The sequence below is a fragment of the Calypte anna genome, chromosome 2, assembly GCF_003957555.1.
Source record: "Calypte anna isolate BGI_N300 chromosome 2, bCalAnn1_v1.p, whole genome shotgun sequence".
Classification (NCBI taxonomy): domain Eukaryota; kingdom Metazoa; phylum Chordata; class Aves; order Apodiformes; family Trochilidae; genus Calypte; species Calypte anna.
Genome location: NC_044245.1, coordinates 8485532 through 8498695, shown reverse-complemented (window position 1 = coordinate 8498695; position 13164 = coordinate 8485532). Strand labels below are relative to the sequence as shown.

General features: G+C 40.9%; 1 protein-coding gene across 2 annotated transcripts in view; it reads right to left on the bottom strand.

The window, feature by feature from the left end:
* The window catches only part of DPP6 (dipeptidyl peptidase like 6), a 387177-nt gene that overhangs the window by 130742 nt on the left and 243271 nt on the right, over positions 1 to 13164 (bottom strand). For both annotated transcript variants that reach the window (XM_030444556.1, XM_030444557.1), the window contains exon 4: positions 2189 to 2283. In XM_030444556.1, coding sequence (XP_030300416.1) covers positions 2189 to 2283 — 95 coding nt within the window. The remainder of the gene's footprint in view (positions 1 to 2188; positions 2284 to 13164) is intronic.

The window sequence follows — 13164 nt, the reverse complement described above, 5'->3', positions numbered from 1 at the left end:
AGAATACATTGCATCTTTTTTAAAAAAGGCAGAAATGTTATATTGGCACATACATGCTCCCATAAGAGAAAGGATAACTGCACTGGGACTCAGATCAGGCAGCTACCTCAAAACCCCAGAATTTTCCTTACGTACCTACTGCACAATTGGTAGTGGAGCAACTGTGGGCAGCAGACAGCAGAAACCCCTGATAAATGTTAATTTATTAATTCCCTCTCATTCCCTCCAACCACTGGCTAAAGTGCTGGAGATAGCAATCTGTATATACTTACTGGAACAAACTATTATAAGGAGACAACACTATCTGCCTCGAAAAAGGCAATACTGAGGAAAACTATCCCATTTTTCCCAGTTAAAAAAAAAAACCTCACTGGGATGCTGTGGTGACACAGCTACAGATACACCCCAAACCTTTCCAAGAAGAGATGCCAAAATATCTCCAACTTGACAGAATTACCTTTTCCCTGCTCCATTTATGATTTGTACAGTGCAGACATCCCTTCTCCTTTCCATGTTTATGTATACAGTACATTGCTGGTCAAAGAGAGGTGCCACTAACACATTGCTCATCCATTGCCATTTACATCTCATTCTCCCACCCAAAAAATTATCTGCAAGTCCTCGGGAGCTTCCCCAGCAACAAACTGGAAGGGCTGCAGGGAAATGCAGAGCATCCCACCAGCAGGTTAGCAAGGCTGGAGGTGGTAAGTGGGGATCTCAGGGGATGGAGAAAGGCAGAAGGGACTGATCACAAAATGGTTTGGGTTGGAAGAGACCATCTAGTCCATGTTTTTCTAACAAGGCAATGTCCCTGGGTGAGGTGTAACAGTGGCTCTTGTGTCAGGACTTTCTGCATTAATGTGGAAGTGATTTTTTTCAGATTTATTTGCCAAGAGGGAAGAGGAGCAAAGGCAGATCAGGTCATTGCTGAAAAGGTGGGACTATCTTGTGACACTGTAGTCTTCTTACAAATGTCAAAAATTAAAAACCAGGGTAATAAACAGAGGCCAAATGGAAGCAGTTTGACTTCAGCAGACCTTGACATTGAAAGAACCCAACTCAATCCTCTATCCTTAGGAGAACTGTAAAGAAAGGGTTATACTCAGGTAAAGAGGATTGCTGATGTGATGCAGCAAAGACTGAAGGTCAGATGGCAGCGTGTGAAGTTTAAGGTTGGGGCCTGCAATAATAATTCAGTGATAAATTCCTTGTCCCATTAAAAAAGAATTAATACTGTACTTGAGCTTTTTTATAGGTCACAAGCACATACTGCAAAATAAAATCAGCATGGAATGTGGGTTTACAGTTTTCTTGTAGATTTTAGTTTTTGAGTTTCTAAAGCTGTTTTCTGTAGGTCTTGGGTCATTAAGGTAAGTCTACATGAGCCATCCCCTGCTTTTCTAGTTTTGCAATGATACAGCAAAACAAGACCACCTCAAGTTAATCAGAATCTTAGGTACAGCATAAGTAAGTATTTTAACAGGATGGAGGGATTCATATCTCATTGTTGGAGCAAAGATAGGTATATGTTACTTTGGAAATTAACTTCTTACAGGACATACTGAAAACACCCTGACTTTTTATGTCTTAACTTCTGCCAGAATGATGACTTCATCTGATATAAAAAACAATGCTAGAAAACATTTTCATTATACTCTGTATCACCTGCAATTTATTTTCTTCTCATTTATTTTCATTTACCTACTAACTTCTTTCCCTGATAATTTTGTAGGGTTTCTCTCATATGCAACTCCATTCACAATATTCATCAACAATATTCATTAACACCACTGAAATTACATTTTAACCATCTGACAAGAAAAATCTGCAAATCCACAACGTAAAAAAAAAAAGTAATACTACCAACAGACAGAAATTGTATCAATTGTCTTTTCTGTTAAGCCTGCAAAAATGAAGATTATGCATCTTTCAATTATATATGATATGCAAGACTAGCTTCAAACATCTATATGATTCCTCCCTGTAGTATGAAAGAAACTGAGCTTGCAGAATAACAACAAAAGCTGGAGCTCAATTTCACATTATCAGCCACTGCATAGCCCATAGTATTACTGGTTTATTGCTTCTTGACAATACATGGAAGTTGAAACCCAAGTCATTTTCTGCTTTGCTGATCCAACTGCAAGAGAACTGTGAAATTCTGCTACTTATTATAAAAAATACTTACGATTTTTTTGTTTTCTATTAATATTGTTGAACTGTTAGTTTCAACATTCCTCAGAATCACTGTGCCATTCTGGTTTCTATAAATGAATTCATTATCTGCAAGGAGAAAAAGAAAAGAACATTAAGGGGCTCTGCAATTGTCTCTTTGTGGAGAACCTAATTAGGGGCTTGAACAAGAAGTACTGTTGGGAACTTCTCTCTAAAGAAAACACACACACACATATATATGTAATTTTTTCTTTTAATGTAGCCATTGCTGTGATGTTAAAGTGGCTTCCAGGGTAGTCATTAAACATGAATAGTGCTTGGGGTTTTTTTGCCACACTTTCCCAGAACTGACTGCAGAAGGTGGGTGACCTGTTTTGTATGCACATACACAGCTTGTTATAGAGATAGTGTAGAAAAGAAAAAGGTTGAAAAGCATCCCTTAAGCTTTAAGAGTTCCAAGAGCCTCAGTCTCTGTAGCAATTTGATAAACCAAATGCCTAGAAAGTCTCTGAAAGCTAAAGGTAAATCACCCTCTAACAAAGCAGATTCTTAAACGTAACGCTGTGCAGACCTTCCAGCTCTGCCATTTGTCCTGGAAATTAATACCAAAAGGAGATGCATGCAAAGAAATTGCCACCTTCACATGCAGCAAGATAAGTCAGTTTGTTCCTATTGCACTTTGGGATTACCCCAGCATTCAGGACATCTGGACAAGGACAAGAATTCCCCACAGGCCACACAGATGGGAGACAGTTTTCAAGTCAAAGCTTAGGACTACTTGACACAAGGGCTGGGGTAGATGTATGAAAAAGATTTCAAATGAGGGTTGGGTGGCAGGTTCAGGATGAAAAAAACATTACAACAGTGAAAGGTTGTGATCTTGTCAGATGTCATAAACTGAAGTTCTTGTCTAATCAGTGCTTTTGTGCACTGTCCTACAGAAAAAGCATAAAACATAAGGCATGAATGCCAAGCATATTGCTGTTAAAAGCTTCAGGATCTCTTCTTGGCACAGGGGAAGGTTACACTTTTTTTGCCACCTGGCTAAAATTGAGATCTGATGGGTCCTACCAAACATTTGCCTCCAGTTTTATTCAGGGAAACACCTCCTCACTGTTTCCCCTCACTGTAGCTACCCCATGGGGCACCCCACAAGTCTGAGGGACATGTGAATGGTTAAACATTACCCATGGGTTGTCCTAGGGTGAGTCAAAGGTAAGTTTGGATTCTACTGGATTCATAAAAGCATGGACCCAACTTGTTGTGTCCACAAACAGATTCACTCTGCCCTGATCAGGGCAATCTGCTGAAGACAAAGGTACATCCAGAGACCCAGTTCTTCCAAAATTTTGGTGTGCAGACCTAGAATACTCTCTTCTTACCCGTATCTTTTTAAATATCTAAACTAGTGATGACAATCCTAATCTCAGTCATTAGACATCTTTGTACAGTGCTCCGAGAGTGCAGGCAAAAAGCTTCCATATCCACTAATCATCAATAAAACATTCAACTTCTACATATCACAGTTTTACATGTAAGCACAGAGGGAAAAAAACCCCCACAACCTTTTCTGAGATGGGGATGAATCAGATTATTTGAAACCAAACTGTTGCTGCAGTACAGATAATCCTCTCCAAACAAGCTTTTAGAGACTGATGATTCTCAGTGCCCAAATCACAGAAGCATCCCTTCAGACTCATAGGCAAAGATCTCAAAACATCTCCCTTTTAATTATGGATTACATTTTAACAACACTTTCAGTACTGTACCAAAAAAAAAAAAAATCTGACTCAGCAAAGATTCTTCAACTTGGAAAAGAACTGAAAGAACTGATTAAAAGGAACTAGGACTGAAGTAAAAAAAAAAGTCAAAAGCAGCATGTAAAAGAGAAATAATGAATTCCTGCTCCCTGTCTTTTCCAAAATCAATATTGGGAGGCACTAAATGACACTAGCCAGTAACAGAGTTCAACACAAATAAAGGCATTTTTTCTTCATGTCAAGAGTAAGCAAGCTGTGAAGTCACAGTCCCAGAGCAGAGCAGGAGCCAGGATTGCATTTGGGTCCAACCAAGAACTGGGAAAATAGAAGAAAAATCCATAGCAGATTATGTATCTTGAGGGGAGACAAATTACAGAGAGCCCTTGAACCTGTGATTGTGAAGAACTAGAAGGATATCCTGAATTATCACCTTGAGAAATTCACCTCCTTTTTAACATCTTTGCTAAGCATTTGCTCCTTTCCCAGGCCAGACACAGAAGAGTTGATATCTGGGCTCTGACCCAGCACTGACTTGTTTACAACTTCAACTCTTAGCTTCTGTATCCAGACATGGAAGAAAAAGCTTTTATGTGAACAACTCAGAAAGTGCTAAAATGAACGATGTTGATGTTCTCCACGTGCCTTGCACATTTATACCCTGAGGCTCTTGAGGCTGAAGCACCATTTTTATGTGATTAAAGTGCACAGTCCAAATTTGTATTTTCAGGTATTCCAGAAATAAAAAGAATAACCAAGCTGCCAGACAGAATATTACCTAATTATCAAACATTTTGAAGATTACTGCTTTAATAATCACCCTATGTCAACAACATAGAAAGTTTTCCAGTTACATACTGAGTATGAGACAGAAAAATCACATTTTAAATGTGCCAGCAAAGCCTTTGGATAATAGTAAGCCACTCAGGATATTTCCTAACGACAGGAAAAAAACGAGTGATGAAATTTGGCTCAAAGTTCAGTACCCAGGTAAAGTAGTTCATTAATCTAATGAGTCTTTAAGGCTGTTAATACTTGGTAGCTGTTTCTTGAGCAATGCACAAACTGGTGGAAGTTATATTACTGCCCATAATGACATTGCTACTAAGTTTTTATTACTCCCTAGGTGCACAAAAAACCCATAATGCTTTAAGAAACTGGGAAACTTTGAGATGATCATAGAAGTTGCTCTATAGCTGGAAGTAGGAGATGAAAGACTTTGCCATTATTTGGTAAAGTGTAACAAGTTTAAAATCAGGGGCTAATCTGCTGCATGTTCTTTTGGTATGAATAAGGATGAATAAATGAAGCAGTGCTGATTTGTTAGGGCTGTAAATCTTGCTATTATATTCAATACAAGCCATCAACACAGCATTGGAATTAATGAACAGAAAATTGGTCTGCTTAAGAGAAGAACAAATTGATCTGCATTATATTCCAAGCAAAACACTCAATTTTAGCAGTTCTGTAAGTCATATCAACTTAGTCCTGAAGAGAATCAAAGAATAATATTCTTGGACTTTGGTTTTGAAATGTGTGATTTGTTCCAGTGCAAGAGCATTCATTTAAATAGGACATACCTCAATCACAGACAAAAAGCAATGCAGCAACCTCTGACTGTAATGAATTCTGTCCAGTGAGCTGATGAGAATTTGCAGCCTGATTTATAGCTGCCACCACAGCTGATAAAGGTCCTCACTGCATATCATTTTTTATATCTGCCTTTCTTTGGGGCTGCTGCTCAGTGTAAATGATGCTGAAAACTGTAACTTTTGGGCATAAAGCTATTTACCCCATTATGTAATGGATTTCTTCAACAGCAGAGTTCACTTTGCCAGCTCCTCCCTCTCTTTCAGCTTCCAAGTATTTGTCTGGTTGATAAAATACACTGTGTGTCTCTGAGTGTAGCCACAGATATCAACTCACATGTACAAAAGTGACTGATGACAAGAAGCAATGATTACTAGAAATAACAGAGCAGCCTTAGTGCTCTGCAGTCAGCGCAGAAAAATGGGGGAGACCAGGCAGAAACTTTTAAAAATCTGATGAGCAGAATGGGTGAAATTAGGAAACCCAAGACCAATGATCTACTTACAGTGCCAAGTTTCCTGGCTTCTCTGTACACATCTTTCTTCAATCCAGTCAGTAGATGTGCTCTTAGAGAAAGCAGTGACAGGGAGCTCATGTCCCTTACAGTCACTGGGAACCCTCACAGTCACTGTTCCCTCTCACTGGGAACATCCAACACAGGGGTTTGCTTAGCCTGGCAGCTCTGCCTGCTGGCCTCTGGTTTAGGGTGAAAAAAACCCCAAAACACTGGGACTGAATTTAAGAGAATAGTGCAATTACATACTAAGGCCCCAGTGCAGTTTGCATTTTCAGACATGATACCTGGCCAACCTTTCCCAAGGTTTTTCCATCAGAGAACAAAAAAAATAGAAAAAAAAATAGAATCGTCTGGGTTGGAAGGGACCTTTGAGATCATCAAGTCCAAGAAGGCACAGGGTGTCTGGAAACAGATACTACTGTGATGCTGAGCCTGGAACTGAGAGTTGAAACTCAGCAGAAAGATCCTGAGTCTATCACTGGTATCATATAAGGACCCCAAATCCCCAGCTCACCAAGCAGAGGCAGCCTGAGCAGCCAAGAGAGCACTTGGCACCATCAGGAGAGCAAGAGTGGAGGTATCGTTTGCCATGATAAGGAACAGAAGTCTGGGATAAAGAAGTCTGGGACAATTTTACTTCTAGCAGGAGGAAGCTGGAGTGCCAACCCTGCAAAGAAACTGGAGGAATTACATCCTGGTAAGGGAACACAGATTTGCATTAGCATCAGTGCTCAGGAATTTCTGACTGTACAGCTTCTCTGGTGGGACTAAGTGCATGCTACCAGAGATGAGAGACTGGTTTATAAGATAACAGAAGGACTCACACACTTTTGAGGAGAATTTTCATTATTTGCCAGAAATTATGGAAAGCAGAACCATGTGACAAAATATGAGAAGGAACAGGAATTCAAATCCAGCTTTAAAAAAATATTTGAAGTGAAATTTTAATTTTTTATCAGTTTCACAGCTGGCAAATGAAAAGTAGGAAAAAAAAGTTATGAAATTCACATGCAACAAGTCAGCTGTAAGTTACAGAACAGTAGAAAGTGGGATGAGGACTCTCAGGACATCTCCTGTCATTTAAAGGCACAGATTGAGAGGAAAAGGTAACTTCTCAAGTCCTGTAGTTTCAGACAAACAGATGTGAAAGACAACTGAATGAGTCTCAGTCTGATGAAAACCAGCATTAGGGGAATTATCATTCTCAATCCTTAAGATTAAGGGAATAAAGGAAATTGAAATCCTAGATTGCTCTCAACCATTTCAGATAAATAAGCCTCCCAAACCCAGGATGACCAGCAAAGCTGGCAAAATAATTGTGTAATGTCAAGAGAGCAGACAGCAGCCTGTCCCACGGGATAACCCCTCATCAGTCCTGGGGAAACCGAGTCACATTGCACCAGGACACGTGAGCTGCTGGGATGGAGCCCTGCACTGGCACAGCCAATGTCATGGGGAGAACTGAGTGCTCTGCTTTTAAGCCTCATCCCTGCTGCAGATCCTCTCTAGACCAGACCTTGGGCATGACCCATGGCACCTGACAGGTAGTTTGCATCTGATGGGGTTTATACTGGGGTTAAATACCCTGAAATAGTCCTCTGAGCTTTGCAAGAAATGACAGCACCACATACTTTAAATTAGAGAAGAGTAGATTTAGACTGGATTTTAGGATAAAGTTCTTTACCATGAGGGTATTGGAAAATGGAACAGGTCGCCCAGGGAGGTGGTTGAGGCCTCATCCCTGGAGATATTCAAGGTGAGGCTTGATGAGGCTCTGAACAACCTGATTTAATTGAGGGTGTCCATGCTTACTGCAGGCAGGCTGGACTAGATAACTTTTAGAGGTCCTTTCCAACCCAAATCATTCTATGACTCTATGACCCTATTCAACCCAACAAAGCCAATTACTGTAGCTGGAAATGAGTGGAGAACCTGATGCTATCACACTCTCTCCCCAAAACAGAAAAGCTTTTGTGGGGTTTTCAATGGCCCAAAGCAATCAGGACTTCAGGATTTTATCTTATGTCTGAAGGACAAGCTTTCCAGCAACCCTACAGCACTGGCCACCTCAGTGCAAGGCATCACTCAGGCTCAGCCAGGCTGAGCCCCCCCCTTGCTGACACAACCACAGCCTCTGAAGCAACTGAGGGTCTCTTGGAGTTCTCCCAGGCAGATATTGATCAGACACAACTGGTTGGCACTTACCATCTAACAAGATGATGGGCAGGAAGGTTGCAACAGTAGGAAAGATATTTTTTCGAGAATTGGTATTTTCAGACTGCCAATGGCACATAACTACAGTCACAGCCATTTGGAAAAATATGTGAGGATGAAGCAGCAGAATTAAAACAAATTTTAAAAAAATAATCTTCCGCTTGTTCAGCATCCAAACAAGTTTTCTGAGGGACCCAGGTGAGCCCCAGAGCATTGGATGGAAACCAGAGGTGAGGAAAGGAGTAAGGGTGCATCTCACAGCCCTCACCCTCCATACATAAACTCCAGGAGCAAAGGGAAGGGTCCTGCTGGAGAAAGCAAACCTGGAATATCCACAGCAGTCCTATGGCACACATGGAAAAAACCATACTGGCTTAACATAGTGATTGATAGCTTGGAGGACAAGGGAAGGCTGCCAGTTTCCACTGAAATCCAGGATTTCTCCAGGGGAATGGTGTCATGACTGAACCAAGTTCAATGTCACTCCAATGATTATTGGCATTGGAACCCAGAAGCCAGCAGAGCCTTGAGGGCTGCACACAGATCACATGAGAATCTCACATGGAAAGTAAACTTAGGGGACTTTGGATTCCCTGCAAAGATAAGAGCTTTCTGATTGACACGAGGGATGATACAGGACAAGCTGAGGTTAACAGGCTGCTGGGTGTGCGACCAAGACCTTGAAAAAAAAACCTTAATCCTGCCAGATGCAGCAGAGGCACAGCCTGCTATCTTCAGAGACTGGTTTTGAGAAAAAAAGCCTGAGGTTTGGAGAAATAATAGAAGCAGAGAGGAAAACGACAGAACCGAATAAATCCACAGAGGAAATAAAAACATTAACAAGAAACACCAAGCACTAAGAATAAGTTGGAGCATGATATGAGCAAGAATGAACACAGACAGGCTTAGGGAAATACTTATTTTACCTTGCTTTCATAAGAGGAGAAATTGTATTTTAGTAGTACTGTATTTAGTTGTATTTAATTGTATTCAGTAGTTCTGTAGGATTATTGACTCATTGGGACAATATCTGCATAACTGGAGTCATGTAGGACCCTCCAGGATAAGCAGTCCCTGGGGCAGGTATGGTTTACTCCTCAGAAAAACACAGATAATAGATGTTCAACAAAGGCTAAGACACACATGCTCCCTAGATGTTCTAAAACTTAACCACATCATACAAAATGAAAGCAATCAGTCCCCAGTGGAAACCTACTCATGTACCCAGACAGATGCAATCCCAAATTCAGGTGGAAAAGCATCATGTTGTGATGATGTGGTTAATGCTGTGATCATTTTTCAAGACCTACTGCAATGCATCTATTTGGTATGTGCAGCATGTACCCATAAACACCTGAACCTGAAACTCCCTCCCCAGAGCCTGTTTTGATATCAAGCTGCTTCTCAGGGAGAAAAAGCAGGGAATGCTTCTCTTTCCCTGTCCCTTGATGCTGCAGTAAGCTGGTTCAGGGCTAACAAAGAGGTAGGGAAGGAGCATGAGTGGTGAAGAGCAATGAAACCCATTTTCATACCCAGCCCTTCACCCCACCCTCACTGAGAGCTGATCCACAGGGATGGTTCCTGTAAACCTTGGCACTTGGAACTTGTCACAGCTTCCTGCCACCACCCTGCTTTTTTGTCTTCAGTCCACCTGCCCTCCACCAGCAACTCCTTTTCCTTCAGCCTTGCTACTCTGCAGTGCAGAAATAAGTAAAAGTCTGATAAAGGTTGTGATGCTGATGCGAGGGATCAACAGGGGACAGAGCACATCTTGCCTTTAACAACCATGCTACAGCCTTCAATTCCAGAAGACAACTGGAATCCCATTTTTATCTTTCTGGCATTGTAAGTCATAATCCTTTTACTGTTTTCAGCCTTTTTTTTTTTTTTTTTTTTTTTTCCACATGAGAGGCTGAAAAGAAAACTTTTTAAAATAGGTGATTTACTGAAATTTAGCAAAATGCTGTGCAACACATTGAATCGGTACATTAAGTGCAACATGATAGAGATGGGCTTTATTATGCAAAAAGTGGTTTAAATTGCTCATCACCTCCATCAAGTTGCACTTGGTGAACCAATATAGCACTTTTGCAGTAGTACCAGTAAAATAAAACACAATCATACTCAGGAAAATTCCCATATCAACATCCATCTCTAGCAGGCTTGTAAATTAAGCTGTCAAAACCTCGAAGAAGGCTGAGTCTTGGGAAAACTTAAAAGCTTAAAAATCAGTAATGTCAGTCTGTTTGGGTTTTTTTTTTTGTCTAATCCCAAATCTTTCAAGATCCAAACTAAAAAAAAAAATAATTTTTTTTTAAAAAAGCTTATCCAATCTCACTGAGAGAAGACCTTAGCACCAAGGCTGAAATCCAGGCAGAGAACACCTTTGAAATTTCATTCTTAAATGTGAAACCAGGTACAATTCTGCTGCTGCCTCTCATTTGTGAGACTGAACTCCACTTCAAAGAGTCCCAGTCTGGGAACTCTGTAGGCTCAGATCACAGCTTAGTGGCATAGGCATGAAAAGCTGAAGTCTATGTGAGAAACAGAGAACTCGTTTCAACTCCAAATAACTCCTCTTCCCTGCTTCTACCTACTTTTATAACACATGGGGGGTGGGGGAAGAAAGACACTACAATTAAGAAAAAATGAATGAGAAACCCTCTGGAGTAAATCCATTTTTACTCCATCCAAGGCAAATCATCCCAATTACACAACTGCTTTAAAATCCTAATAGCAACAGTAAAAATGTCTATCTTGTTGCTTGCTGCCCTCAGTTTCTCTCTCTGCAGTGACTGACAGCACTGTAGGGAATTTGCAGGGCACTGAGCTGACTTTGGCATATTTCAGAGCTGAGAAATCTTTCTTGGAAATTCTATGCCATCTCCTTTTCCTGTTCAGTGGTGCTCATGCCACGTGCTCTTCAAATCCTACATGTCATAGCAGGAAAGTGCAGATGACCCCTAAGTTACCTGAGTCTGGAGAGCTGGAGATACCAGATTACTTACACCCATCCCTTTGATTCCCTGACAGACACTTCCCACCTTCATCACAGACCAAAAGCAATTAAACCCTAAAAAATAATTTCCCAAGAAAGGGTCCCTCTATTCACATCCCATGTATATTTTCATGGTTTCACCATGCACCTAAACAGCAGACCAAGATGTGGACAACAGGTATATGAGTGTGGACAACAGTGTGTAGCAGCTCATCCCTGCTCCCTCATGGGGCTGGTGTGGGTGGCACAGCCCTTAATACACTTACACAATTATATGACTTTAATATAAGTATAAAACCTCCAGAGCTATTCCACAGTAGTTGGTGGCTCATATGAGGGCCCAAGCTCTCAGTCCTGCTCATTCATCCCCACCTTGCAGGGTACAATTGTCCCTGGTTGTCCCTCAGGACAGCACCACATCACTTGACCACCTCTCTCTTCTCTGCCAGACCCATTTGGGTCTCACCTGCCTCACTGAGCTCAGCTTCACACAGGGGAGTGCACAAGCCAGAGTGTTACATGTAAATGTAATAATACATCTGATGCAGAGGATAAGAGGAATCTATTAATAAAATGTCATTAAAATGTGACCTCACAGTTTGTTTTCTTAATTCCTCTGTGCATTTCTTTGCCTCATTCTCTTTCCCCCAACCAAATCACACTTGTTAGTGGGCAGGATTGAGAGAAAGGACAAATAAAGTGTTTTGTTTTTTTTTTTTCTTTCCATTATTACTATTACGGGCAAAGTATTGAAATTTCAGTACAAACTGAACAAGATCTTTGTATATTAACAAGCAAATTTTCTGTGTACACAGCTATGGATAAAGTTTTGGTTATCTTTGTGTACAAAATTTCATGATCCCATTTATGTTACTCTGTGATTTTATTTACCTCTGGCAAAATATTACTGTGCTCAAGCCCAGCTGTAAAGGAGTCTGGCAGAGCCATGGCTGTCACCCTGACTTCAAGTTTTTGCAAATCAAGGTGGATTACAACATGTAATCCAACATCCCACCCATTTTGGTTTTGAGTGTGTGATTACTGGGTTTGGGCTGGTCACAAGAGGGCACCATATTACAGAACCGATGGAAATATTTTTCAACACTTGCAAAGAACCATTAGGAAAAAATGGGATGTGATGCTGGGAGGGAACCTGGCAAGAAACAGCACTTGGAGGGGAGCAGAGACTTCTCACACACATCTACATAAGAACTGCTAATGGGAGTAGGGGAAAGTTCTACATCCAGTCCCACCATTCCTAAACTAACTCATCAGGGATGGAAAATATGAATGGCAGTGAAGTATTCAGGTTCCACTTAACATCAGTTTGCCTGCAGTGACTGGGCCAAGTCCTGCAAAGAGCCCCATATCAAAACCCAAAAATGATTCCTGGATTTCTTATTTCACCTGTTCTTGCTCCTGTTCCTCTCTGCCAAGGACACAACCCCATCCATCACCCACTGCCCCCCGTAATAATTGTCTTGAACCAGCAGTGGGTTGCTGCTCAGAGGGCTTCAGTGGGTGTTGAAGCAGAAGAGCCCATACAAGCACCTGGTTTCAGTGTAATGGGTGAAAATTTGGTTACACCAAAAGAATGACTTGTCCTTTCTTGAATCCTGGGCAACCTCTTGTCCAAAAACATCTTCTCAATAGGTTAAAAAATTTCAGTAGATAGCATTAAAACAAAAGAATGACATTATTCACTGGAAAGAACTTGACTTATTCATATCTTTATTTTCTATATCCTTACACAATTTCTTTGTTACTCAGGGCAAGCCTTTTTATTGTGCATTTCCATGAATCTGTCATGGTCTTTATCCTTCTCTGGACCATGTCTATTCCCACCACAATCTATCTTTTTTTGGATGGAGCAACCTAAACTTACTGTAGAGAACAAGGTGATAATGTCCCTC